The 27,334-nt window shown below is 38.7% G+C and overlaps 1 protein-coding gene across 1 annotated transcript in view; it reads left to right on the forward strand.

Annotated features, from left to right (window-relative positions):
- Window positions 1–27,334, forward strand: part of PARD3B (par-3 family cell polarity regulator beta) — a 1,152,531-nt gene that overhangs the window by 633,646 nt on the left and 491,551 nt on the right. Inside the window, exons 7-10 of the mRNA XM_027565061.1 lie at window positions 2,719–2,844; window positions 5,169–5,527; window positions 8,166–8,305; window positions 9,400–9,528. Coding sequence (XP_027420862.1) covers window positions 2,719–2,844; window positions 5,169–5,527; window positions 8,166–8,305; window positions 9,400–9,528 — 754 coding nt within the window. The remainder of the gene's footprint in view (window positions 1–2,718; window positions 2,845–5,168; window positions 5,528–8,165; window positions 8,306–9,399; window positions 9,529–27,334) is intronic.

A 27,334-nucleotide genomic window follows, 5' to 3' on the forward strand; every position in this document is an offset into this window, starting at 1 on the left:
TGTTCATTTCAGCCTGTAACTCTTCCGCAGTGTTCATTTTGAAGTCTCAAAGGGCCTTGGTCCCAAAGGAGATTGCGCCCCACAGCCCACCCATCAGGGACAAAGAGGAAAAAGAGGGCCTGTCCTCTGTGCCTTTTCATACTGCTCTGGATGAAATCAAACTGGAGGGGATCCACCCCTTCCATCGAAGAAAGAAGGCAGGAGTGGTTCGTTGCCAGGGACCAAACTAATAAAATCAGCCAGTTTTACATTTTACCAAAATTACCTCTGACACATGGGTTTTACAGTTGGGCTTATTCTGTCAATAAATTTTTCATGGGAAGTTAGGTTATTTAGATGAGTGAGGTTCACATAGCATACTCCAGCTGTAATATGCCAGCTAAATTGCAACCCAGTGGCCTGAAAGAATTAATTCATCTCCCAAAATGTGAAATTAAATCCTAGGGAGCAACATTACATGACTGATGATGTACTGAATTAAATTAAAGGAAGACTTGAATGCTTGTTAAAAAAATATCGCTTACATAAACTAGTTTATAACCACATGTGAGCCTCCTAATGGATCGTGTTATTGTGAATCCACCATAACAAAAATCCAGAATGTGAACTATTAGAGAGTTGTTTAATTTAGGAGAGAAACACTATTTTGTTCTATTTCTTTCTCCCCCCCCCCCTTTTTTTTTTTTTGACATATCAAATAGTTCAATTCTTAATATTATGTTGTGAGATTAAGGTGGGATTAGTACCTTACAAATATTCATTTAAATCTCATATTCTTTATCACATAGTAGTGATGTCCCCTATTCTCCTCCACACAGAATATGACTAGCTCACTAACCTACTAGAATTCGGAAATGAAGCGCCAGTACACGCTTGGCTTGTGACCCAGAGCCTTCCCCTCAGTAGGAGATGGCGTGACTATTTGCTCTCTCATGTATCAGCCCACAGTGTTCATTTAACTGTTTTGCAGTAGAAATCTAAACAGCCCTACATTTGCCTCTCCTCTGGCCTTCTTGAGATGATTCAGGCTCATCAGATGAACTGAATTCCTGAAGGCAGAGGCCCCACCCTGTGGCAACTCCAAACAGGAAGATGGTTTCCTCCTCCATTTTCATTAAAGACTCCTCTTTTTCCATGGCGGACCTGACTATTCACGCATAAACTGTGCTCATGTTTTATTTAGATTTGACTTAATGCAAAGGGAATACGTAATAGCACGTAAGACACCTGTATGGAAGAGTATGACTAGGTAAACAAGAGGATGAGGGAAGAAGAGGCTGGGGGTTTGCTATATCTAGCAGACTCCTCATGGAAGATGTTATCTGTCTTGTCCTGAGAAACCTGGGACCCTTACATGCCACAAGGAACAGGGAAAGCCCTCACATGAGAAATGGCTAAAATATACACAAGTTTGGTTTCTTTTAGTTTTCTTTTTTTTTTTTTAATACAGGGATTTTTATTTTATTTTATTTTTAAACTTTACATAATTGTATTAGTTTTGCCAAATATCAAAATCAGTTCAAATACTACCAGTATGTAATAGGTGCATCCAGGTACACACATATACACACAAAATTCTTTCTTGTTATTGCTGTAGTTTTCTTTTCTCCTGTTCTTTTTCTCCAACTCCCTTTTCCTTCCTCCTATTTTAAGTCACAGCTGTGAGGCACCAATAGGCATGGGATATCCTCTCTGAATGCAGATTCTTCTTGGTTGAAATTTTAGACAACTCTATCCAAACTCCTGCTTTCATCTGGCCACTGTCTCAGAAGTGTGGACTACTCCAGCCTCATCAGATAAGTCCATCAGCTAGCATTCAAGGCCCCTCCACGTGGCACTGGCCTCCCCATCCAGCATGAGCTCCCATCCTGCTTCACTTACACAGACACACCCGGTCACCCCATCTCCATGTGTTCTCTGTCTCCTCTGATCCAAATCCCATTCATTCTCCTGATCCAGTTTATATCCTACTTTCCTCCCAAATTCTTCTATGAAGACTCGGCCTATTGATAACTCCAGATTTTTTTTTTTTTTTTTTTTTAATTTTCCCTGTACTCCAAGCCAGTACTGAGCTGTCGTCCTGGTCCTATAGCCCTGTTTCATATCCCTCCATCCAAAGTGAGTAGAGAACACTCAATACACACTTAATTCAGTGACTCGAACATATGGGACCAAACTTTTTTCTAAATTGAGTAATGTGGTCTGTGCTAAATGTTTTCTTCTCAAAATGCATATAATTAAAAGAGGTAGGAAGATTGCAAAAAGACTATTGTGAAACCTAATCCTCTCCTGTTATCAAATGTCAAGTGCTCCCTCGACACCAACTCAAACTTACTTATTACAGTCAGCCCTTCTGTGATGCCCTCTCTAAACCACGAATCCCGTGTGTCCTCAACTCTACTAAGCGACACTAGCCTTTTCTAAGTTTAGTAAAAGCATGAGGAATGGATCTGTTGATCAACGTGCTCTGGGTTGGTGTTTATGTATATTTGTCTTAGGGGGGTAGTTTCTTCTTTTAGTGAGTTGTGAGGGTAGGTGTGTTTTTCTGATTTTGTTTTGTGTTTTACTAAAGATTTAAATAGCAAACAGTTGCCTGGATGTAAAGCATAATTTCTTTCATAAGGAGGAGTTAGTACTCACTTCTGAACAGCTGCAAGTGGAGAAACAACTTGCATATTATTATTCAGTCATTCTCTTCGATCTAAATGTTGCATTCAGGATTCTAGGACTCTTCATTCGTGGCATTGAAGAAAACAGCAGGTCCAAACGGGAGGGACTGTTTCACGAAAATGAATGTATTGTAAAAATCAACAACGTGGACCTCGTAGACAAAACCTTTGCTCAGTAAGCATTTTTTTTCTTTTTTTTTACTTTATTGCTTCCTAAAATGCTTATTATAATCATTACTGTACTCATTATGATCAAAACTGTAGGTATAATTTCTGGTTAGTTCCCTTTGACTCCAGAACATCCATTTTCAAATGCATCCTGTGTTTGAGCATACTCAGGAGTGGCCTGCACAAGTCCCTGACAGCCCGGAGAAAGACAAAGTATAGAACGAAGCAAGCCTTCTGCCTAGCTGTCTTTTCTGTGACATCGATAGACTGGCTTGTTTTTCTTGGGATACGGGTCAGTTAGACTGGTATTTAATGACTCTTTTCACAGACTGTTAGTTCGGCTTATTAATTAACTTCCTTGGTGTCAGCAGTCTTCCTTAAACTAAATATCTGTGAGAGATGTTTATGAGGACTCACCGAATAATAGAAACAAATGGAAAAAAAATGTAAAATACTCTCCCTCAAGAAATTATTTCTCTGCATGTGAAATGTTATAGGAATAGGTCTTTATACCTAAGAATTAGACTATGCAGCAGTGTACATATGCTTTTTAAAATGTATATTGGCATTGCAATGGAATAAGGGACTAATTACTAATACCCTTTAGTAATAATCATTGAACTCTACTGTTTCAAACAAAAACAACTCTGCCTTCTCGGTGACCATTAGTTGCCAATATTATGTTGGGTAGAAAGGGTGAGTAGTTGTGGACGGAGTGGCAGTGGGCACTAGCTGCTTCAGTGTAGGAAAAAATGAAGCCTCTAGAGACTGTTTCTTAAAATAATGAATAATAGGCAAAATTATAATTCTTATCAATAATGATATTATTTTTATATGTCACTGTGCTTTTTACCAAGACTTAATAGTAATGCAAGGCAGACATTACTCCCTGTATTACTGAGGTGGAAATCAAGGCTTATAAAATTTCGATATGGACTAGGAATTGAATCCTAGTCAAAAATCTACTGGAGGAGTTGGGCTGTCTGTATGAAGTCTTCTCCCTTCTCCACTAGCAATGTAAGCTCTTCATTAATAAGGTGAGGAGGAGCTTAGATAGCAGTTGGAATTGTGATTAATTTTTATTTGGTGTGGCTGCTAGTAACAAAGACCTGAACTAAAGGTATCTTAAACAAAATTTACCTTTTTTAAGGACAAGTAAGTGTGGAGGTGGAAGTCTAGACTTAGTTTGGAGGGCTCACCATCATCAGTGAATTAGGCATCTTCCATCTTTCTGCTTGGCCATCCTTCTTATGTGGCTACTATCTTTAAGCTATCTCATGGTCACAAGGTAATTGCTTGAGTTCCCTCCATCACTTCTGAGTTTCAAGAAATAAGAAAGAGAAATGGAACAAAAAAGTTCCTGCCTCCCAACTGAGCCAGATTCCCTATTGCCCTTCATCTCATTGATAAGAAAGCTGGGAAAGATTGTTGTTTTACCTGGTCATAAGGTATAAGGAGGCATAGGAAGAAGGAAAGAAAAAGTAGTAGGAAATTTGAAGAAAAGCACAAAGTACTAAAACAAAAAAAGTAAAAAATGCAGGTACTCTTTAGTGAAATAAATAACAGAAAGTATGCATTTTGCGTTGACAGTCCACTGTGATATTTGGCACAATCAACATACCTACTAAATGTCACCATGGAGAACTGTCTGTGTCAAAATTGAGCTTCTTGAACACAACCCACATTAGAAAAGACCTGTCCTACAGAATAAAGTCCTAAAAGGAAACCAAATGATAATCTGATAACCACTATCAAAGATTTTTTTCTTTCCATTTAAAATTAGAGATTTCTTTTATGTTGAGTTCAGTAAACACTTCTGGATAGAATTTCAGATTTAGAAATGCTTAAAAGCTGTGGGTCGTTAGACCAGTTAATCTCTCTGAGCCTTAGTTTCTTCATTTTGCAAAATAAGACCTAAGTATACCTACCTGACTGGAGAAGGAAATGGCAACCCACTCTAGTGTTCTTGCCTGGAGAATCCCAGGGACAGGGGAGCCTGGTGGGCTGCCGTCTATGGGGTCACACAGAGTCGGACACGACTGACAGGACTTAGCAGCAGCAGCAGCAGCATACCTACCTAACATCGTTGTTTAAAAAAAAACTGAAAGAGAGCATCATGCAGGTTGCTAATGCACATATAGCCCAGTGCAGTGGCGCCTCATAAGCAGGGCATGCGTGGTAACTAGCACTTAGTTAGCAAAGTCATATTGGTAGTAACAGTGAGAGCGCCTCCTTTGCGTATGCTCCTGGGCTGCTCCCATAGCTGTGACTCTGGGTGCTTTAGACAGCATGCTGGGACATAGGATCACTATACATTCACTGTCTTTCAAGGGCTCAGGACCTCTTCCGTCAGGCAATGAAATCTCCAAGTGTACTCCTCCACGTGCTTCCACCTCAGAACCGGGAACAGTATGAAAAAGCAGTCATTGGACCTCTAAGCATTTTTGGCAACAATGATCACGTGTTGAGAACAAAGGAGCCGCCTCCTGTCCATGGAAAATCAGGAATAAAGACAATAAATCTCACAGGAACAAGCAGTCCTGAAGAAGATGCATCAACTTCTCTGCAACAGAGCAGGAGCCCCCGAGTACCAAGACTAGGTAGAAAACCATCCTCTCCCTCACTCTCCCCACTCATGGGGTTTGGCAGCAAGAAGAATGCAAAGAAAATTAAGATTGACCTAAAGAAAGGTAATTATTAAATTATGCTTAATAGCATTCTATTATTGTAACATGTAAAATTGGTTAAGAGAAATACATTAAGGCTAATTTTGTTAATTCTTTCATTTAATTGAATCAAAGAATAAATTGAAGTGTATACTGCAGTAACTTAAATTTCTTGAAATTGTAGTATTTCTTTATTTTTTTTTTTTTTCTGGAGAGTATAGATTATTTGAAACAAGAAAGTGATAAAGACATGCTGGGAAATAAAACCATTATAAACTTGATAGGAGGAGAGTGATACTGTATCACAACTTAGACTAAATAGGCACTGAAATTCAGTCGTCTCTGTTTTGAGTGAGATTAGGCTTCCCTGATAGCTCAGTTGGTCAAGAATTCACCTGCAGTGCAGGAGTCCCCTGTTCAATTCCTGGGTCAGGAAGATCCGCTAGAGAAGGGATAGGCTACCCACTCCACTATTCTTGGGCTTCCCTGGTGGCTCAGCTGGTAAAGAATCCTCCTGCAATGCAGGAGACCTGGGTTCGATCCCTGGGTTGGGAAGATTCCCTGGAGAAGGGAAAGGCTACCTACTCCGGTAGGGTCACAAAGAGTCAGACACAACTCAGCAACTTTCACTCACTCACTCAGTGATTTTTGAATCATCCTTTAGTCCAAGTCTGAAAAGCCCGTATTTTTGTTTCTGGTTCTCTAAGATAGTTTTATACCAGCAAAAATTATTCCTCAGCAAATACGGGGTAATTAGTGATTTCACAAATTCAACAATGCAAATAATGTTTCAAATATTTTTAATTTCAAAAGCATATATAACGTTTTATTTTTTCATCTTTTTAAAAGTTTTTTATCCGTTTCAAGCCCAGATCAATGACTAGATCGTGTGTGTTCATACATATTTATACAGTATTATACATGCACACATACACATTTATGTATTTCTGTACTTTTATTTTGTGACTCCTTCTCATAGTCCCTTCACCCACTGAACCTTCTGCAATCCACTGGGATTTTTAGGACTTCATTCAAAAGAAACCAATATTTTATGGATTCCTGTTGGAATTAATAGAAAATATAATGATCCCAAGGTAGTTTTTGAATACATATTAACATATATTTAAAGCATGTAACATATGCATTTAATCAGGATATAGAGATTATTCTGAAAGATCCTCTAGTCAAAATTTTGTCCTCCTATAAGAATTTTATACTGGGAAGAAAATGTATTGACTAGGATACACAATTAGGCTTTTTTATGTAAATGCATCACTTGTACTTTTCATACAAATTATGCAGCTATGTATAAGGCATGGGGTTGAGTGCTTTGAGGATAGAAAAGTTAGACATGGAACGTGACCTTAAAAATCCATCAGAAAGCTTTGGATGCAAAAATAAAGGATATTACATCCCAGAGCTGTGTTTTAAGAAGATTAATCTGACAGCAAAAAGATATACTAAAGGAGAGAACAGATAACAAGGGATCAGTAAAGGGTGCCCAGTGTAATATTTATGCCTAAATCACTGAGTGGGTGTAGATGGAAAGAGAAAGGAATTACAGTTATTGTTGGTTTTCAGCCAAGGTGGCTTGCACGATGGGGATGCCATTACAAGAAATTAGAATTTTAAGTGTAAAAGGCCAGGATCTGGGATGGAGAAGGAAGTTTGCAGTGAAGTTTAAAGTGCTGGTGATAGCCTGGAAACTGACACCAGAGAGATTAGAGCCAAACAAATAGATGTCAGTGTCATCTGTAGAGAGATGGTGTTTGGAGACAGGAGCCAGGCAAGGCAGAGTCTAGAGGACAAGTTGTTCCAGATCCTTGGGGAACATCTGTGTTTACACAGGACATCAGTAGGTAAGAGAAAGAGTGACAGACGTGTTGTGATCAGAGATGTAGAAAAATAGAAAGTATAAAGAAAACCAAGTAATGAGTATATGAAAACCAAGAGGGGAGTTAATTTCAAGAAAATGGTTGGTGAGAAGTGTCAAAGCTAGAGAAGGGGAAAGATCAGGATAGGAAAAATGACTGATATGGTCACAGATAGGTCATTGGTAGTGGAAGAGTGAAGAAGCAGTAGGACTGAAGTAAGGATTCTTTAGGGTAAAGAAAAATCTAAGCATGTCACAGAGTAAAAAATCTAAGCATTCACACAGAGTAAAAAAACAAAACTCAAAAGAGATTGGCTGTGTAAGAGAACAGAACAGGAGTAGCAGGAACCAGTGATGTGGCGATGTGATGAAGTACACAGAAATGGAGATGCAGGTGGGGAGAGAGCCATGGGCTGGCTAGTTGATTGAAAGCCAACATGTCAGATGGCCTCTTGCTTCTCAGGAAAGTGTGAAGTCAGGTTACGGTTTATTAAGAAGTCAGTCCCCCAGGTGTATGGATAACATGTGGCATTTCTTGTAAGACCTTAATAAAAGCAAGTGTTACACATCTACCCTGGCCCTAAATTCATGGTAATATAATCATGGCCTGTCAAGAACTGTAATCTGTATTTAAAACTAGAAACTCAAACATATTTAAGATATTTGATAGAATGTCAGTATTTCACTTTTTCTATGTTAGTCTAAATTAGGTTGGTTTAACTTATAAGACTGAATATAATATTTCTCCAGCTGAAGGTGATCATGCATTTTCTTGGTCTTATACATTAGGGCCTGAAGGACTTGGTTTCACTGTGGTTACCAGAGATTCCTCCATACATGGTCCAGGTCCCATTTTTGTAAAAAACATTTTACCAAAGGGAGCAGCGATAAAAGATGGCCGCCTGCAATCAGGGGACAGAATTTTGGAGGTAAGAATTAGAATGAATATCTTCAATAAAATATTTCTTTGTGTTTAAGTAAATGAAATTTATTAAATTTTAAATTAATTATATTGAAAAGTGTACTTGTAGACAAGATAAGGACTTGAATTAGAAAACTGGTTAATCAATAGCTAACTTTGTAAGTCCTCAATAAGGGCAGTGATATGGAGTCAAATACTGAAAAGTTTTTCCTACCTCCTCTTTCTTACTTCCACCTCTTAGAGTTCCTGGGGGATTTGAGTCATATCCATCAGTTCAGCATATATTCAGTTAGAGCTAAGAATTGCAAAGTTGCACTCAAGTGCTTGTAATAGTTTCTTTAAACTTCTCTAAGAATGGGCCAGTCGGTGTTAGTTCAGTCTATGCATATGGAGAAGTATTTGGGATACTCAAAGGAAGAGGCTTTCTTTTTTCCATTTATTTTTGTTTAATAGTATTATCTTCTTGTCTACATATATTGTCAATTTACCTTTCAAGAAATCATCTTCATGGAAACTGGTTCGGTTTAACTTGCCCATGGCATGGAAGCAACACCAGAGCTTTGTTATAGTTCTAGATCATGAAAGAAAATGGTTCAAATGATTAATGTAGCCCCAAATTAGAATCTCCAATAATGTATGGTAACCTAGTTACCATAACTTTCTAACATAGAGAACACTGTAGAATTATAACAAAAACTCATGTCTGCAAGAATTGACCATGTGATAAAAATCCATTTCTCCTGTTTATATTCAGTGGAGAACAGTACCAGTTAAGCATTTGAAATCAGCTTACTCCCTACTTGAGGAATGATTCTCTGGTATCTGTCAGTTTGATTTGTCTTCTCTAAGAATGTGATGTCTTAGGGAAAAACTGCCGATGCCAATTACTGAATGTCTGAGACTGTCCAGTGCCATAGTAATGATGGCTGGCATATTGCTAGTATCATAAACATGATTGGTTTGGACTCGCATACTCAGTTTTCAGCTTCCCAGAATTTCCTTGATCATGAGAGCCCATTTGCTGCATGCTTTCAAAAACCGTCTAGGGCGGACAGGCTGGCAGTGTTGTAACTTGGCTGCTTATATGCTTGTCTGCATTAGGTCAATGGCAGAGATGTCACTGGACGAACTCAGGAAGAGCTTGTGGCCATGCTGAGGAGCACTAAGCAGGGAGAGACTGCATCGCTGGTCATAGCCCGCCAAGAAGGAACTTTCCTACCCCGAGAGCTGGTAATGTTCAGATCACAGTCATACTGAGTTTTCAGCAAAGCACATCATACACTTACTGAATTCATAATAGCTGAGAAATGAGTTCTAAGTCATAGGCTTAATTTGTTGGAGGAAAAAAAAAGAGTGAATCACACAGAGAGTTTTGCCCCATTTGGAGTATCACTGTTTTAGAAAGATGATGCAGTGAGATGGGTAAATGCAAACAGTGCTTCAAATATATGAATATGAAAACACCCTTCAAGGAAGCAATTTAACAATATTCAACTTAATAAAATGCACATCGAGTATATGCTATGGCCTAGGCCCCATGCAAAACACCATCAGCAGAAATGTTCATGGTCCTACCTCAATGCAGTTTGCAGTCCAAAGGAAAATTAAAATATAACCAAGTATTTTAAATGGTGATAAAGATTATGAAAGCAAGTTGCAGAGTGCTACAGTAATACCTTACAAGGGAATTAACTTCATCTTGAAGCCTGGGAAAGACGTCTCAAGAAAGAGAACTTCAAGTCTTATTAAAAACGTGTATCCTTTGACCTAGTAACTACAATTTTAGTAATTTGTCCCAAACTAATCATCAAAGATGTGGGAAAAATTCTTCTACATTGATTTTTTTTCTCCAGTCCTATTTATTGCAGTGATATATTGAGCACAGTACGACCAGGAGGTATTGGTTAAATAAATAACTGGATAGCTTTCCAATGAAATATAATAAGTACTTAAATCATCTCTGTGAAGAATTAATAAGAATATGAGAGAATGTACAGGATATATTAAGTAAAAAGTTGGGCATGAAGTGATATATACAGTATGACAATAACATTAAGAATCTTTATAAAATATCTGGAAGGAGATGCACCCAGATTGTCAGTGCGTTATGCCAGATTTTCATTTTCTCGTTTTTTTTTTACTACTGACACATAATATTTATTGTTGAAATATTTAAGGATGATTTAGAAAATTCAGAGGATTTTTATGACTAATACTAAAGAAGAATAGATATGAGAAAAAGGAATTTTAATTATCTTTTAATTTTTATTTTCTTTGAATCTATGTAAGAAATGGCAAAGGCACATATGGGTAATATGATAGGTTTTCCTTGAGTTAGATCATCAGAACAGTGAGTGTTAGTTGACAAAATTGAGTAAGGCTATGGTTTTTCCTGTGGTCATGTATGGATGTGAGAGTTGGACTGTGAAGAAGGCTGAACGCCAAAGAATTGATGCTTTTGAACTGTGGTGTTAGAGAAGACTCTTGAGAGTCCCTTGGACTGCAAGGAGATCCAACCAGTCCATTCTGAAGGAGATCAGCCCTGGGATTTCTTTGGAAGGAATGATGCTAAAGCTGAAACTCCAATACTTTGGCCACCTCATGCGAAGAGTTGACTCATTGGAAAAGACTCTGATGCTGGGAGGGATTGGGGGCAGGAGGAGAAGGGGACGACAGAGGATGAGATGGCTGGATGGCATCACTGACTCCATGGTTGTGAGTCTGAGTGAACTCCAGGAGTTGGTGATGGACAGGGAGGCCTGGCGTGCTGCGATTCATGGGGTTGCAAAGAGTGAGACACGACTGAGCGACTGAACTAAGAACTAAGTATAGTTAACTTGAAAAAAAAAATTTAGTACTGATAATTGCTATCACATATATAAAGAATTATTATACAGATTAGAAAGTAAATTTTAACCTGTTGCTTCAGATAGTTTATGTCCATTAATTTACTTACCAATTAATCCAAAAAACAAATTGTTGAGCATGCATTGTGCACTAATTTGAAGGTTCTGGGGATAAAAAAATAATAATAAAGACTAATTTCCTGCCCTATGTGAGCCTGTTCCAAAATAAATGGCTGGAAGTGATAACATTACAAGCGCTTTCTAGCTGTTAGAGCTGTCCAAGAAGGAAATAGATTATTTAGCATACTGAAACAGAACTTGCCTCACCATCTGTCCAAGATGCTCTAAAAACAGTTCTCCCATTGGTTAGATGATAAGACTAGACAATGTCTAAGACACCTACTCTGGGTCTAATATTGTGTTGCTGCTGATTCTGCTGCTAAGTTGCTTCAGTCGTGTCCGACCCTATGCGACCCCATAGACGGCAGCCCACCAGGCTCCCCCATCCCTGGGATTCTCCAGGCAAAACCACTGGAGTGGGTTGCCATTTCCTCCTGCAGTGCATGAAAGTGAAAAATGAAAGTGAAGTCACTCAGTTGTGTCTGACTCTTAGTGACCCCATGGACTGCAGCCTACCAGGCTCCTCCGCCCATGGGATTTTCCAGGCAAGAGTACTGGAGTAGGTTGCCATTGCCTTCTCCGAATATTCTGTTACATGTGTTTAAATACAAGTTTGAATAGACAGCCTTCCTGAACCAATGCTCATATATTAACCCTCCTTAGTACTAGCCAAAGGCACCTCTTCTTTCTATGTTCCTGTACCATAGAATTTCTTTTTGATCTTCCTTCTCTTTCCCATCATCTTACCCGTTTTTCCTTGTATCCTATTGTATGCTTTGAGAAGATCCATGATAAAATAGGGAAGGGTAGATGCACTTACCATCTCCTTTCTGATAGTTGACCCAGCCACTTTGGAAGGCAGAATCTTGAGTTTCTGCCTCATCTCACTGAAGTGCCTTACAGTTCCTAAAGAGATATGCTGTCAAAATTTGAAGTCTTGCCTGGGAAATCCCATGGATGGAGGAGTCTGGTGGGCTGCAGTCCATGGGGTCGCTAGGAGTCGGACATGACTGAGCGACTTCACTTTCACTTTTCACTTTCATGCATTGGAGAAGGAAATGGCAACCCACTCCAGTGTTTTTGCCTGGAGAATCCCAGGGACTGGGGAACCTGGTGGGCTGCCATCTGTGGGGTCGCAGAGAGTCGAACATGACTGAAGCAACTTAGCAGCAGCAGCAGACTTTTTAAAATCTAAATCCAGATAGATTTTTTTCTTCCATCTTTTATTTATCCAAAGACCTTGATCTTTTTTCTACAAGGGTCAAAGTGAAAGGGAACAATATAAAAAGGGGCTTCCCTGACAGCTCAAGTGGTAAAGAGTCTGCCTGCAATACAGGAGACTGGTTCAATCCCTGGATCAGGAATATCTGCTGGAGGAGTAAAGGGCAATCCACTCTGATATTCTTGCCTGGAAAATCTCCTGGACAGAGGAACCTGGCAGACCCCAGCCCACAGGGTCACAAAGAGTCAGACAGGCCAAAGGAGGCAGCATGGATATATAGCAGGAAGCCCTTATACTTCTTGTTCAATTTTTGGTTGCTGGTGATAAAAACTCAAAACAAAACAAAACAAAAACCTCAGTAGGACTATATACTTGTTTAAGGGATAGGAGAACAAGGAAGGAACTTTTGTATAATACAGAACATCTGTATTCTGATGAGCTATGGTCCTGGGAGGACTAAAATCCTGAATGTAAAGAGAAATATCTCAGGCAGTCCATAGGCATGAAGAAGAACCCAACAGCAGAATTCCAACTAGAAACTCAAGCCCTAATGAGTCCCCTCATTCCCAATTGAACAGTTCTTTATACCCTTTTCCCATATGTCCATTAGAATTCCCAAATGCACTAATTCCTTCTTCCTAGAAGCTCTCCCCATCCCTCAAACCCCTACTCTCCCCGTCCCAATAAGGGGGAAAAGAATGTTGATCTTAGTCCAGTTTGGAACTCTGAAAACATTTTTAGTCAAACACACTTATATCTAGAAGTTAGCAAATGGAATAATAGAATTTTTGGACTAAAGGGAGCTGAAAGATACACACAATACTCAGTGTGTTAGTGATGTTTATTTCTTCTAGTACATTACCACTTCTGTAGTATTGTAAACACAGTACTATATAGGTATTATGGGGTAAATAGATTTGGGCAGGCTTACCTGGGACTAACAACTACTTTGAACATTGTTTTCTTCTTCATTGTTTTAAAATGTACTCTGGTGCAAAATACTGAATTACAGACAAAACTTGTATAACCAACCAAATTTACAAGCCAGGCAGCCTGTACATATTCTTTCACTCTTATTTAATATAATTTCGTGAAATTGGATTTCTATTCCAGAAAATGATATCGTAGCCCAAGCCCACCAGGGAGCATATTAACTTTATTGTGCAACTATGAGATAATGAGTGAAAATAAATTCTGTGTTCTCATCATTTTCCGTGTTACACAAAATTTGGAGGGCATGTGGTTAGTATCCATTCTCTTGGAATCCCCTGGCAAATAGTCTTTTTAAAAATTATATGACTTCTAACTATCCAAATATGTGGAATATGTAACCACAGCAAAGCAAGCGCCTTTGAGGCTTACTTAAGTAATGGGGACCCAGAATCTTTGTTTTGGAAAAATATGGAATAATATTATTTTTCCAGCCCAAATACCTGTCTTGAATGCTAAATAGCAGGAACTCCGCAGGAAGTTTATAAAGCAGTCACGTGTGGCATGCATGGGGCTCTTTCAGTGGGAAATATTCAGAGTGTGGAATTGGACTCTTCGAAAGCACAGAATGAAGAGCGTGCGACGTGATGCATCTTTGTGTTTCTCTTTCAGAAAAAAAGCAAAGGTGGTATCATTTCAGTCTCTTCTCCCTTATTTTGAATGATGCACCCACTTGACTTTCCATTAAAAACCTGGCAGGATGAAGGAAGGACAGCACTTCCTGCTTTTGTCTGATTCTGTCTCCTTTGAAGAAAACAAACTGTTTATTGGTTTCCTGTTCTGAGAAACTGTCCTCTCGCTTTTGTTAAGCCGTGCTATTTCGTGAGCTCTGTACCCTCTTAACAGCACTGCTCTGCCTGTTTTCTGACAGTTAAATCTTCCTTACTTCCTTGTTATCATTAACTTCCTGTGAAGTCTTAACTCTCACCGCCAAGGGAGCGTGTGGTCAGCAGTTCCACAGGAAGGCCCAGTATAGGATGGTCTCTCAGATGTGACCCTCTGTCATTCCAAAGGCCCCAGCATTCATTTCCTGGTCATTTCTCCTGACTTGCCACATAAGAGAACAGTGCTGAATTCCTGTGTTTGCTGGTCCAAGCCTTCCTTCCTGAGCAATTTGGTCAGTATCACAAGTATGATGGCACATTTAGCCAACTTTCCAACTGCCACAGGCTGGGTTGAAAAGCAAATGAAGGGAATTTATATAATAGCATCATCACTATTTAGCTCTCTCTAGTATCTTTACCAAAAGAACTGTACTTCAAAGGTGATCTTGGTAGAATCCTAGTCCAGAAGATCCTTTGATGTTCTCATCCTCTTACTGGGTGAGAGTTTATTAAAGAAATGTTCACACGAGGAACATTTTTGCAAAAGGGACTTTGAGATTAGTATTGGTAATAGAATCAGAAGGTAAATCTGCTGTGTTTGTGATCGTACTTGAAAACTGTGCTACTTATTCAGTGGTTCGTTTGGTCTGTTCTGTGAGAGACATGGTCTACAAATTTTTTTCCATTCTTGATACCTGAAATTCTTTTTGTCTTTTGCCAAGTGTCAAATAAAGCTAATATTCCATTTAGAAAAAATCCTGAAAATGAAAAGTTTTTTGTGTATTCCTTGACTTTATTTTTAAGGACTTCAGAGAAAGAGGCATTGGCTTATTTGCCATGTATGTATCAGGTATGTGGCTGTCTCGTTTCATTTACTGGGGGAAAAGAACTATTCTGCCATTTCATTGTTAACCTCTTTAACATTTCATGTTCTGACCTGCTGCCTTATCTTTAAATTATCCTGAAAATCACAGCAACTCCTGGTGGGTAAAACAAGCTGAGAAAATTTCAAATGTATTTATAATTTCTACCTGCCAAGTTTGCCTGCTATTAAGCGCTGGCCTCTGCAAGGGGGATTAACTGTATTTCAAGCAAGCAAGTTGCTCCTGCTTGGAATGATTGAGATCCCAAAGTTAGCCATGTTTGTCATGCTGATCTGACCTTCACTTAGGAACATTGCTTTTGCTGAGAAAAAAAAATGATGCAGGCATATGTGGAAGCTCCCCGAATAGCTGCTGAAATTCCAACACTACAGTATCTACCAGTCCCTGTATCTACCTTCTCAAATGACACATGGCCTAAACTTCTTCATGGTCCTTCTTCCTAAGTAAAAGCTTCATATCTCAAATGTCAAATTATTTAACGTCATGAATCATACAAGAATTTTAGTTTGAAATTTTAGATGAACCTCATTTAACTGATACATTATTTTATTTCCCTTTGGCTATTTGATTCAAAATGACCCCATGCTTAATTAACCAAGGTACTTAAGGAAGAATGAATATTATAGTGGTTATTTGTGGAAAAGGAGCAGAAATTGAAGGATGGTTTCAGAATGATTTTTCTACCCAAACCAAAGTGCATGAGTTATGTTTTAGAATTTAAATAATTACGCAGAAACCAAAATGCATTGCTATATTTTATAGATTCTCCAAGTAACTCGGTTCTCTGACTTCAGATGGAGTCCTGGCTAAGACACAGTCTCCATTTCTGCCTCTTTCTGCAGTAATTTCTGTTTACTTCTTCCTGCATTTCTACTCAACCAGTAGTCCAGACTCTGAAAGATGAACTTCAGAGTCAATAAAATGTGTTCCTGCCTTCAAAAAGGGTCTAGCCCATAAAGAAAAAAAAAGAGTGGGTTCATCAAATTATACAACTGAAGGGTTTGGATTCAAAGTTGGGGACCAAAAAAACTTATAAAAACATAAAGGTCCTTGAGAAGAATTTTGATGATTGAGTAGGATTTCAAAATGCAGAGCCACAAGAGAGAAGGAAAAAGCAAATTTAAATACTGAGATTGAAAAATACAGAATATATCAAGGAGATACTAAACAGCCCACCCTAGTAGATTACTGATCAAGGAGCTAACATGAGAAAGTGTTTGAAAGGGGCAAAGGGGTATTAGATTCCTGCTTAAAGCTATTCCAGTTCACTAGAATGTGATGGTTAGGAGCTTGGGATCTGATACTAGCCATTCCTGGGTTGGATCCTGATTGACTGAGTGGCCTTGGGTAAGTTACTTCCCTGTGCTCCCACTCCTCATTAAAAAAATGGGGATCAGATTAATATCTACTTAAGAGATTGTCTATTAGCATTAAATGAGATACGTATGTAGTACTTAGAACCAGGCACATGCAATGGGATTCAGCAAATGTTACTTGTTATCAGCATTGCTCATCTCAATGAGAGATAATTAAGTGCACAGTTAGGACACCCCAGTCATTGGGAATGGAGATAGAAAACTTCGGCTTTGGCATCTGATAGACGTTGGGTTAATAGAATGAGGTATATCAGAAACTCCCAAGTTTTGAATTTGGGTGGCTAGAAATAGAAGATATATAAACAGGTTTGGAGAAGAAACAATTATTTTTGGCCTAGAATTGTATTCCTTTTATGCCTCCCAAGCTGATCTATGAATTGTCACTGTTTTTCCTTCTCTCTACTCTCGAGCCATGCCAGGCTTTTTTTCACTTGTTTAAGATGTTACCAGAGCCCTCTCCATGCCAAATATTTCCTGTGAGACTCCCCTCTGCTTAGAACACCCCTTCCCTTCTCTTTCACCATTCAATTCCTTAAGATATTTACTTAACAGAACCTGCTTGAACCCCCTAAGTCTGGGATATGGGGCTCCAGTTAGGTTTGCGTTTATATTCAGAACTCCCCTTACCATGTCTCTGAATCACCTTAAGAACAAATAGCAATTAAGAGTCCAGGTTTGGGGGTCTCATGGCCTCAATGTGAACCCCTCTCTCACAATCTTAATCTCTCAGTGCCTTAATTTCTTCATTTGTTAAATAAGGACAATGATAGCACCCACTTTGTAGGGTTGTTATGAGAATTAGTTGAACATAGATGCTAACACACAGTCCAATAATGTTGACTCCTGTTGTTATTTCCTGTGTCTGGTGGACACTGTGTGCTCAGTAAATATTTGTTGACCGAATAACTGAAAGCTATGCATTATTAAAATAGATGATATAGAAAGCTAGAAAAGGTATCACTGAAAGAGCTATTACCCCTAATCTATACCTAATCTGTATTTCATGCATTATCCATCCTACTACAGTCATTTTAAACCAAAAAAAAAAATATTCAGCGATTTCCCTAGACATCAGAGCTCTAGCAACTTCTAACTACACATAAGACAATGGGGGTAGGGATAGTATTAAATGTAAGTGACAGTTTAGGTCGTTTAAATGATCATGAAGACATCTGCCTGATCTAGTTGTACAGTTTATTTGTAAAGGCATATAAAAATAAGTAGCAGTATATTTTATTTTAAAATATTAAAGTCATTTTTGAAATATTAATGTAGTTTAAAGCACCTTCAAAATGTTTCAGTCTTGGCTACCATAACTTGTTAGAACAGTGGTCCTCAAAGCATGGTCTCAGACCAGCAGTGTAGCACCACCTGAGAATTTGTTAAACATGCAAATTCTCAGGCTCCCTGAAGACTTAAGAAATCAGAAACTCTAGGGGTGGAGCCCAAAGATGGATTTTACCATACACTCCAGATGGTTCTGACGCCCCCTCAAATTTGAAAACCATTAGTTATAAAGAGTTATAAGGCCTGTAGGATGACTTAGTACCCATAGCTGACTAGCTCCAATAATCACATTTTCAACTTTATTTTTTTTATTCTACAAACAATTTCTTGCTCTGTGAAAAGTATTCAATGAAAATTTCAGGCCCAATTGAGTTGCGTCCCTTTGGCCACGTGCCCCTCATTTTGGCAAAGGGCCAGTGCTCAGCGCAATCCAGTTACTCAACTCAATTACACCTGATCCATTTAGGCAAACTCAATTGTACTTGACTTTTTCAGGCCCAACTCGATTGTGCTCTAAAATTTCCACACTCAATTTGATTGTGCTCAAAATGTGTTATGTGACATCTTGTAACTTGTAGATTTAGACAGATACGAAAGGGAAGTACTTTTAGAGAAACTTAGAAGATTGGGTTATTGACGCTTGTTTGCAGTTACACTTGGTTTTCCCCATCTATTTGCCATGAAGTGATGGGACCGGATACCATGATCTTAGTTTTTTGAATGTTGGTTTTTAAAATAGCTTTTTCACTTTCCTCTTCCACCCTCATCAAGAGACTCTTTAGATCCTCCTCAAGATAGGTAAAAAGTGGAAACAGTGACAGCTTTATTTTGCGGGGGCTCCAGAACCACTGTGGATGGTGACTGCAGCCTAAAAATTAAAAGACACTTGCTCCTTGGAAGAAAAGCTATGGCAAACCTAGCCAGTGTATTAAAAAGCAGAGACATCACTTTGCCAACAAAGGCCCCTTTAGTCAATGCTGTGGTTTTCCAGTAGTCATGTACAGATGTGAGAGTTGGACCATAAAGAAGGCTGAACAATGAAGAACTGATGCTTTCAAATTGTGGTGCTGGAGATGACTCTTGAGAGTCCCTTGGACTGCAAGGAAATCAAACCAGTGAATCCTAAAGGAAATCAATCTTGCATATTCATTGGAAGGACTCCTGATGAAGCTGAAGCTCCAGTACTTTGGCCACCTGATGTGAAGAGTTGACTCACTGGAAAAGACCCTGATGCTGGGAAAGATTGAAGGCAGGAGGAGAAGGGGATGACAGAGGATGAGATGGTTGGATGGCTTTACCGACTCAATGGACATGAGTTTGAACAAACTCTGGGAAACAGTGAAGGACAGGGAAGCCTGGTGTGCTGCAGTTCAGGGGGTCACAAAGAGTTGGACATGACTTAGGGACTGAACAAGAACAAACTTTATCTCCAGCATGAAATGCTACAGGGAAGGTGTCATGGGCCATACTCTACCATCCCCATTCTGCTATGTTGAACACAGGTCAGACTTTACAAAGCTCCTAAGAAAGTGATCCTCACGTCCTGTCACAAAGCCACCATGCTTAGCTGTTCCCATTCATTTCATTTTAAAGATGGCAGAAAATGAGTCATAGAGATATTTCTCCTTACCAAAAGATGTTTGTTTGTGAAAATCAGAAATATTTTTAAAGGAAGACTTCCACCTCGCTGAGATAAGCATAACACCTTCTCAGTCATGCTATGTACTAAAAGACCAGGCTCTTAATCTCTGCCAGTTTTTAAAATGTGTTCAAGAACCCACAAGCCTGAGGGATTAATAGTCATCAGCTACTCCCTGGCACTACTCATACCTAAAAGAATTCTACTGAACCCTTGTCAGCAAAATCTAGTCTTGATAAAATAGATGATGATAAATGCTCTGGTTCAGCATTATTAAAACAGATGGAGGAAGTGCTGGCCATTTTGCCAGGTTGTATGACTTCCAGGTGTCAGAGTGAAAATACTTAATGGGTTTTATCACAAGGCTGGTTTTGTTGGAGTTTAGAAGATGGTGGAAGGAGGAGCATTCTGTGCTGAAAAGAAGCTCTCCTGACATTTCAGAGGACCAGGGCCTAATTACATTCTCTTGCAAAGTTAAGGATGAAGAGCCATGAGATCCAGCTGTACTCTCATGGCATAAGACATATGTCTTATTAGTGGCCACTGAAGCCATGATTAGGCTTCTGGAGGCTAGAAAAAAAGAAGCATTTTCTGAATATACATGTTTAAACAGCACAGAAAAAGGAATCTTGTGACCAACCACGGACTATATCCTTCTTATTATCCAGTTAGCCAAATGTTACCAGTAATTCATGCCAGCTGTTGATATGGAGCAGCTGGATAAGAAGGTGGTTACAAAGCTCGGGGGATGACCTTGATTTGCCTAATTACCCCGATGCCTGTGATCTGTACATTCGTTAAGGTACACTCAGTGTAAGATAAGGAAACGCGTTCATTTTGTAAAGGATATTTAAAGATTAAGGGGGAAATATGTACTGCCTTAATTGATTGTGGTTGACTTTTCCAGCTGTTATCAAAGTAAATACCACACATGTGAAACTGCCACAAGAGTCCCTTTCACTTTGAAAGTATACTGAGGTTTGAACACATTTCATCTGCCTGTTTTTCAAGAAATTGTGTGATCTTTATCGTTAAAGAATATCAGCTTAAGATGGTTACTTTTTTTTTCTCTTCCTAAGGGCTGATAAAACAGAGATAGATGCTTAAATAACAATCTGTTGCCTCTTACCTCTTCCCATGCCCCATCCCCAAAGATTGTCTGGGCAATGACTTTTAAATACGTTCTCATTATTTTTAATGAGTACGCAGAATGTATGACGCATAATGCACCAGTAGATAAGTGCCCTTTAACTGAACTTGTCAGATATAATAAAACATTGAAGGAGTTAAGATGCGCTTTTCTTTAAGATATTATAATTATTTAAATTAAGATTCCCAAGTACATATCATGTACTATTCAATACCTTTTGCTGCCTTAAGAGAGCACTAGCTCCAGTCTTAGTTCGCTCTGTAAAAAAGAATGTTTTATCACAGCAGTGAGAAGACAAATGAACGTTTAATATTGTTATGTCTCTTTAAGTTTACCCTTCTTTAAATCTGTCCCAGTGGCAGGATATTCAATTATAAATGAGTTCAATTATGTTTCCTGGCCACTTATTGAGTTATATGAAGGACTTTTATCACCGAGTCTTTCTGTAATTAATTCTTTGCATTTCTTAGAGGCTTAGGACCTAAGGAAGGATTGTTTAACAGCTTCAAATGTTTCCATTTTATTATACTTTTTCTTTTCTTTTCCTTCCTATCTTTTCTTTCTTGCTCTAGCCTATCATTCTGCCTTTCTAGAAGCAAATAACACTAGTATGGTATCCCTTAATTGCAGAATATTTTTATTTCTATATTACATTAAAACACCAGGTGGTGACGAAGAAGAAGATAATAGTACATTACATTCAATTACATTAAAATGCCAGTAGTAGATGAAGATGGTGGTAGAATGGAGAAATATATCATCTCCAAGAACCGCAAAGCATCCCCTTGCCAGTCTTTGTTGCAGAAATATCAGTGCCTTGGCTCCTGGTTTATGGAGCTGTCAGCCTTAGCACCCTGCTTGTGAGTTACAGAGTTTCAACCTGACTCAAACGGGCTCCCTTATCTCCTTCCTAGAAAATACATATTTCATCTATAGACTCTTGACTTCCCATTGGAGGGGAAAACACATAGAAACAAACAACCAAAAACATAGAAAGTGACAAAATACAAAAACACCCAACCACAACATCTTACCCTTGCTTACAGTCCATCTCCCTGAGATCAGATGCTTCTCATCCATGATACACAGAGACTGATGTCAGGAGATCCATCTTCTTACACCTCCATTTCTCTCTATTTCTGGGTCCACTTTGATTGTTGTTGTTGTTTAGTGGCTAAGTCATGTCTGACTCTTTTGTGGCCCTATGGACTGTAGACCACCAAGCTCCTCTGTCAATGGGATTTCCCAAGCAAGAATACTGGAGTGGGTTTCCATTTTCTTCTCCAGGGGATCTTCCTGAGCCAGGGATTGAGGACACATCTCCTGCATTGGCAGGTGGATTCTTTACCACTGAGCTACCAGGGAAGCCCCCACACTGATGATCAGTTCAATTCAGTTCAGTCGCTCAGTTATGTCTGACTCTTCGCGACCCCATGGACCACAGCACACCAGGCCTCCCTGTCCATCACCAACAGCCAGAGTCCACTCAAACTCATCTCCATTGAGTCGGTGATGCCATCTGCCATCTCATCCTCTGTTGTCCCCTTCTCCTACTGCCTTCAATCTTTCCCAGCATCAGGGTCTTTTCAAATAAGTCAGCTCTTCATATCAGGTAGCCAAAATATTGGAGTTTCAGCTTCAACATCAGTCCTTCCAATGAACACTCAGGAGTGACTCTCTTTAGGATGGACTGGTTGGATCTCCTTGCAGTCCAGGGGACTCTCAAGAGTCTTCTCCAACATCACAGTTCAAAAGCATCAGTTCTTTGGCACTCAGCTTTCTTTATAGTCCAATTCCATATCCATACATGACTACTGGAAAAACCATAGCCTTGACGAGACAGACCTTTGTTGGTAAAGTAATGTCTCTGCTTTTTAATATGCTGTCTAGGTTGGTCATAACTTTCCTTCCAAGGAGTAAGCGTCTTTTAATTTCATGGCTGCAGTCACTATCTGTAGTGATTTTGGAGCCCCAAAAAATAAAGTCAGCCACTGTTTCCGCTGTTTCCCCATCTATTTGCCATGAAAGTTATGGGACTGTATGCCATGATCTTACTTTCCTGAATGTTTAGCTTTAAGCTAACTTTTTCACTCTCCTCTTTCACTTTCATCAAGAGGCTTCTTAGTTCCTCTTCACTTTCTGCCATAAGGGTGGTGTCATCTGCATATCTGAGGTTATTGATATTTCTCCTGGCAATCTTGATTCCAGCTTGTGCTTCTTCCAGACCAGCGTTTCTCATGATGTACTCTGCATATAAGTTAAATAAGCAGGGTGACAATATACAGCCTTGACGTACTCTTTTCCCTATTTGGAACCCATCTGTTGTTCCATGTCCAGTTCTAACTTGCTTCATGCCCTGCATACAGGTTTCTCAAGAGGCAGGTCAGACGGTCTGGTATTCCCATGTCTTTCAGAATTTTCCACAGTTTATTGTGATCCACACAGTCAAAGGCTTTGGCATAGCCAATAAAGCAGAAATATATGTTTTTCTGGAACTCTCTTGCTTTTTTGATGATCCAGCGGATGTTTGCAATTTGATCTCTGGTTCCTCTGCACTTTCTAGAACACTGATGATAACAGGACCCAATTGTTCAGTGAATATTTACTGAACATCTATTTCCAGTTCAGGTAATCAAATACTCATTGTTTATTTGGGCTAGATATTGTGCCAGGCACTGGGTATTCTCAGATGTACTTTGTCATGATCCATGAACTACAGGAGCTTATTGAGTGCCATCAGAGAAAAAGGATAAGAATATGGCATGATGTCTACCATCTGTGTGGAAAGCTAGTGGGAGGGAAATTTAAGGAAGAAGCTGAGAGATTAATAGTGAACTAGAAGTTACAGAAGGAAAAAATGTTAATCAGGACTAAAAGTTATACAAAGAAAGTTAAAATCATGAAACATTTCATATATGAGGTTGGACATGGACTGGACCATGGATGAATTCAAAGAACTGAAGAGAGAGAAACTAAGAGGAATATGGAGAAGCATGAGCCAAAGACAGAAAGGAAAACTGAGGAAAAGGAAGGAGAAAAGAAGCATCTTGATTATAGTGATATTATTGTTGACCACTAATGCTATCACATGAGCAAAATCTGCAAGTCTGTAATAAGACCAGTTCTAAGGATAGAAAATCCATCAAATATGAATTTGATATCTCTTTTATTACCTCTTTTATAAGGTCTCTGTTTAGAAGTTCTGTATTTCGGCTTATTCATTCAACTTGCATTCAGCTGGAGCATCTACTGGACTGGAAAGTCCAAGAAGGCCTCCCCTACAAGATTTTCAGTTGTTGCTGGCTGTTGGGTGGAGCACCTTGGTTCTCCTTCATGTGCCTTCTCATCCTCCAGAAGGCAGTGCATCTTCTTACATGACATTCTCAAGACAGCAAAAGAAGACTATTAAGGCCCAGTGTCAAAAGTTGCATAATGTTACTTCTGCCTCATTCTCTTGGTCAAAGCAAGTTACACAGTCAATCAAAGTTCAAGAGAGAGGTGAATAGATTCTACATTTGGACAGAAAGAGCAGTAGTCATGTTTCAAGGAATTCACTGGGGCCAATACTACAATCTCTCACATTAACTTAGGGAAGTTTGAAAATGCACTATTCTGTAGCAGAGTGAGTACTGGATGTAAGATTCAGTTACTGACCCAGGACTTCTATAGCATGGTTGAGTTTTTAGAAAAGCCATTTAACTTCTTGGGTCTTATCTTTCTAAATTCCATTCACAAACATTTTTATTGTGTTCCTTCTCAATGCAAATAGAGTGCAAGAAATAGAAAAGCAGATAAGTCATTCCCCTTTCCCTACTTTGTTTAGCAACGTTTTAACCATGACATAAATTTACTAAACATAAATTCATGTCCCTATTCTGGATACTTTTCTCCCTGAATGAGGGATATGCTTTTCCTTTTTTTCCTCCCATCCCTTATAGAGATTTACTCTTCTATAGTAGATGCCCACTACCTGGCTTGGGGGCCATGAATAAGAGGTGGGCTGTGTAGACAGTGAAAAACTATTAAGTACTAAAATTAAATTATCAGAATAAAAAGTAATTTGTCAGTAAAATGAGAGATTTTTCTTATCTATAAAATGAGAAGACTAAACTACATGGCTCCTTAGATTGCTTCCTACTGGAAAATTCTATTCTATGAATTTCTGTGCATCAAATCTTGGCATGGCATTCCATACAGATAGTGCCTGAATTATGTATGATCTGTATATATAAATGGAGTTCTCTGAGTGGTGTTCCACAGTTCTGAACGCCATGGGAGCTTTGGATCTAAAGAATACATTCTCCTAAGTAAATGTAGAGCTAACAATTTGCCAACAGATATCTCTCTTCTGGCTGTCTTTTCAACCCCCTGCCATGTGGTGCCTGTTGCCATAGTATTTAGTAGATACAGAGGGCCCCCTTTCAAAACTCTCTCGACACCACCATATGGGTACCACCACAGCCAGTTCAAAAGAGAATGTGTTCCTTCTTTCCTAAATATGAAATTCAGATATATTTTCCTATAGAACATCCTTAAATATGGTCTATCCAGTGGAATGTAAAATTACTATATACTATTTTGGAGATACCAAGGAGTGAGCAAATCATGCTGGCTAATTGAAGCCTACACACAGTCTACCAGCATTTCTTTTGAGGAAAAAAAAAAAAATTGAATTCCAAGAATCAAATTTACAAACAGGCTTATAGCATAAAACCTTTTTTCTAACTAGAAATTGCCTTTTCTGTACCCACCATCACAGTTTATTTAAAGCTTATTTCCATTATACATAGAGAAAAATGAATGAGTTACAAACACTATTCATTACTGTTTGGGATAATATTCATCCTTAATGCAATTAAAAAAAGAAACCTGGTTTCTGGATTCTTCTATTAGAAAAATATGACTGTGTCAACAATAACAACTTATTGAAAACTTGGCAGATATTTTCAATGTTATTATTAATGCAAGGCACCTTAGTTCCTCTTGGGTACTAGATAGATTTTAAATAAATTATATAAATATTAATGAAATTATTAACTTGATAATTTTATGTGCTATCTCAGCACACAAGAAAATTAAACAAAGATGAAGGCTGCTGAATTGTTCATGTGTGAGAACATACATAACAGTGACTTCTTTCCAATATTGTAGGGAGATGGAAGTGCGCTAGATCGAGCCTTGTCTGCAGCTGCATAACTGAGTACGATTGTAAAATATATGTATGCAATTTTTCATGTTGGTTAAGTTAATAACATGCCACTATAATTTGTGTACCTCTGAAATAGGAACCAAATCATGTATATCCTAGCTGGAAAGTAAAGGCAAAATGCCTATAAACAAGCTAGAGGCTTATTTTTTTTTTCTTTTTTAAGCCCAGTCTTTGCCATCAATAACAGTTCAGAGGTTCCTCTTTAACCTGTAGGGTTTCTTTGGAAAAGAATATGTAAATGTCTTACTTCCTTCACAAACCTTTGAAAACGTAACCCTGAGATCGCATTGCCTCTCACCCTCAGTTCTCAATAGCTCTCGAGGGAATAGGCACTTCTTATCAGACAGGAGCAGCCCAGCAAGGGCAGCCAGCACATTGAGAGGCCAGGGCAGTGAAGTGGTCAAGGCCACTGGGCAGGTAGTGAAAGGCCTCTCGCTGTGTTAAACAAATGCGGTTTCCTTCCTGTCTTCTGCAGGAGCTAATTTTGTTTTTCACTTCTCTTCTGGTATAAGAACAATAAGGATTCATAAGGCCATTCAGCCTGTGAGGAGATGTGCATTAGATTATCATAAATCCGCAGATAAAAAGTGCAGTGGTCAATGAGAACAGACATTCTTGGATGAAATAAAAGGTTTAATTGAAAGTACTGTCCCAAGGGAGATAGATGATTGAGCATGGTATTGAGTCGACATTAATTACCATAGACCAGAGAGTGAAAAAAATAAAAGACCATTCTATATTTTTTTTTAAGTTCCCAAATCTGTTTCTCTTTAAGAGGACTTAGGAGATTCTCCTCATAGAATGCTAAGGGGGAAAGGTGAGTTTTTGTTCATACGCAGTGTTCTTAGAACACCGTTAAAGTTTCTTAGGAAGTTGCAGCTGAATTCTGTGCTAGTACAAATAGTTTTTGTTAGAAGTCGGAGATCTAGACAGAGTACAAAGTGAGCTGATGATGAATAATGGTTAAAATTGATCAATATCTGTTATGAGCTATGGCACTAGTCAATGATTTGCACTTATTATATAATTTTTTTTGATTCTTTGATTATGTCTCTCAGCTTAATTTTTTTTAGTAGGTTGGGTTTCTATTCTACAATGTAACAGAAAAAATAAATAAATAAATTGAAGAGGCCTCTGAGCATAAGTTCCCCGTTAAACACTAGACGGCTCGCTTTGTATCACTAAAATATGGCTGCCTTTATAAATCATGCATATTTGTTTAGCCAATGCCCTACTCTTGATGTGGTTAAAACAATGAGATGAACTCTCCATTCACAGAGACAAAGGCTGGGATCAAGGACTGCCTTAACCAGAAAATAATTGGTCAGGTGTCTCTTTTACCAGTCATTAACGTTTTAGAATTATGACTTTGAGTCTCCCTTTGGGTCAAGTAGAGTATAAAAACATCTTCTGGATTATTCATGCCTAGTGTGCAATGCATTTGAAAGAACAAAGACAGGGAGATACCAAATATATTTTAGTGTTTTAC

This window comes from Bos indicus x Bos taurus, chromosome 2 (assembly GCF_003369695.1).
Source record: "Bos indicus x Bos taurus breed Angus x Brahman F1 hybrid chromosome 2, Bos_hybrid_MaternalHap_v2.0, whole genome shotgun sequence".
Taxonomy (NCBI): domain Eukaryota; kingdom Metazoa; phylum Chordata; class Mammalia; order Artiodactyla; family Bovidae; genus Bos; species Bos indicus x Bos taurus.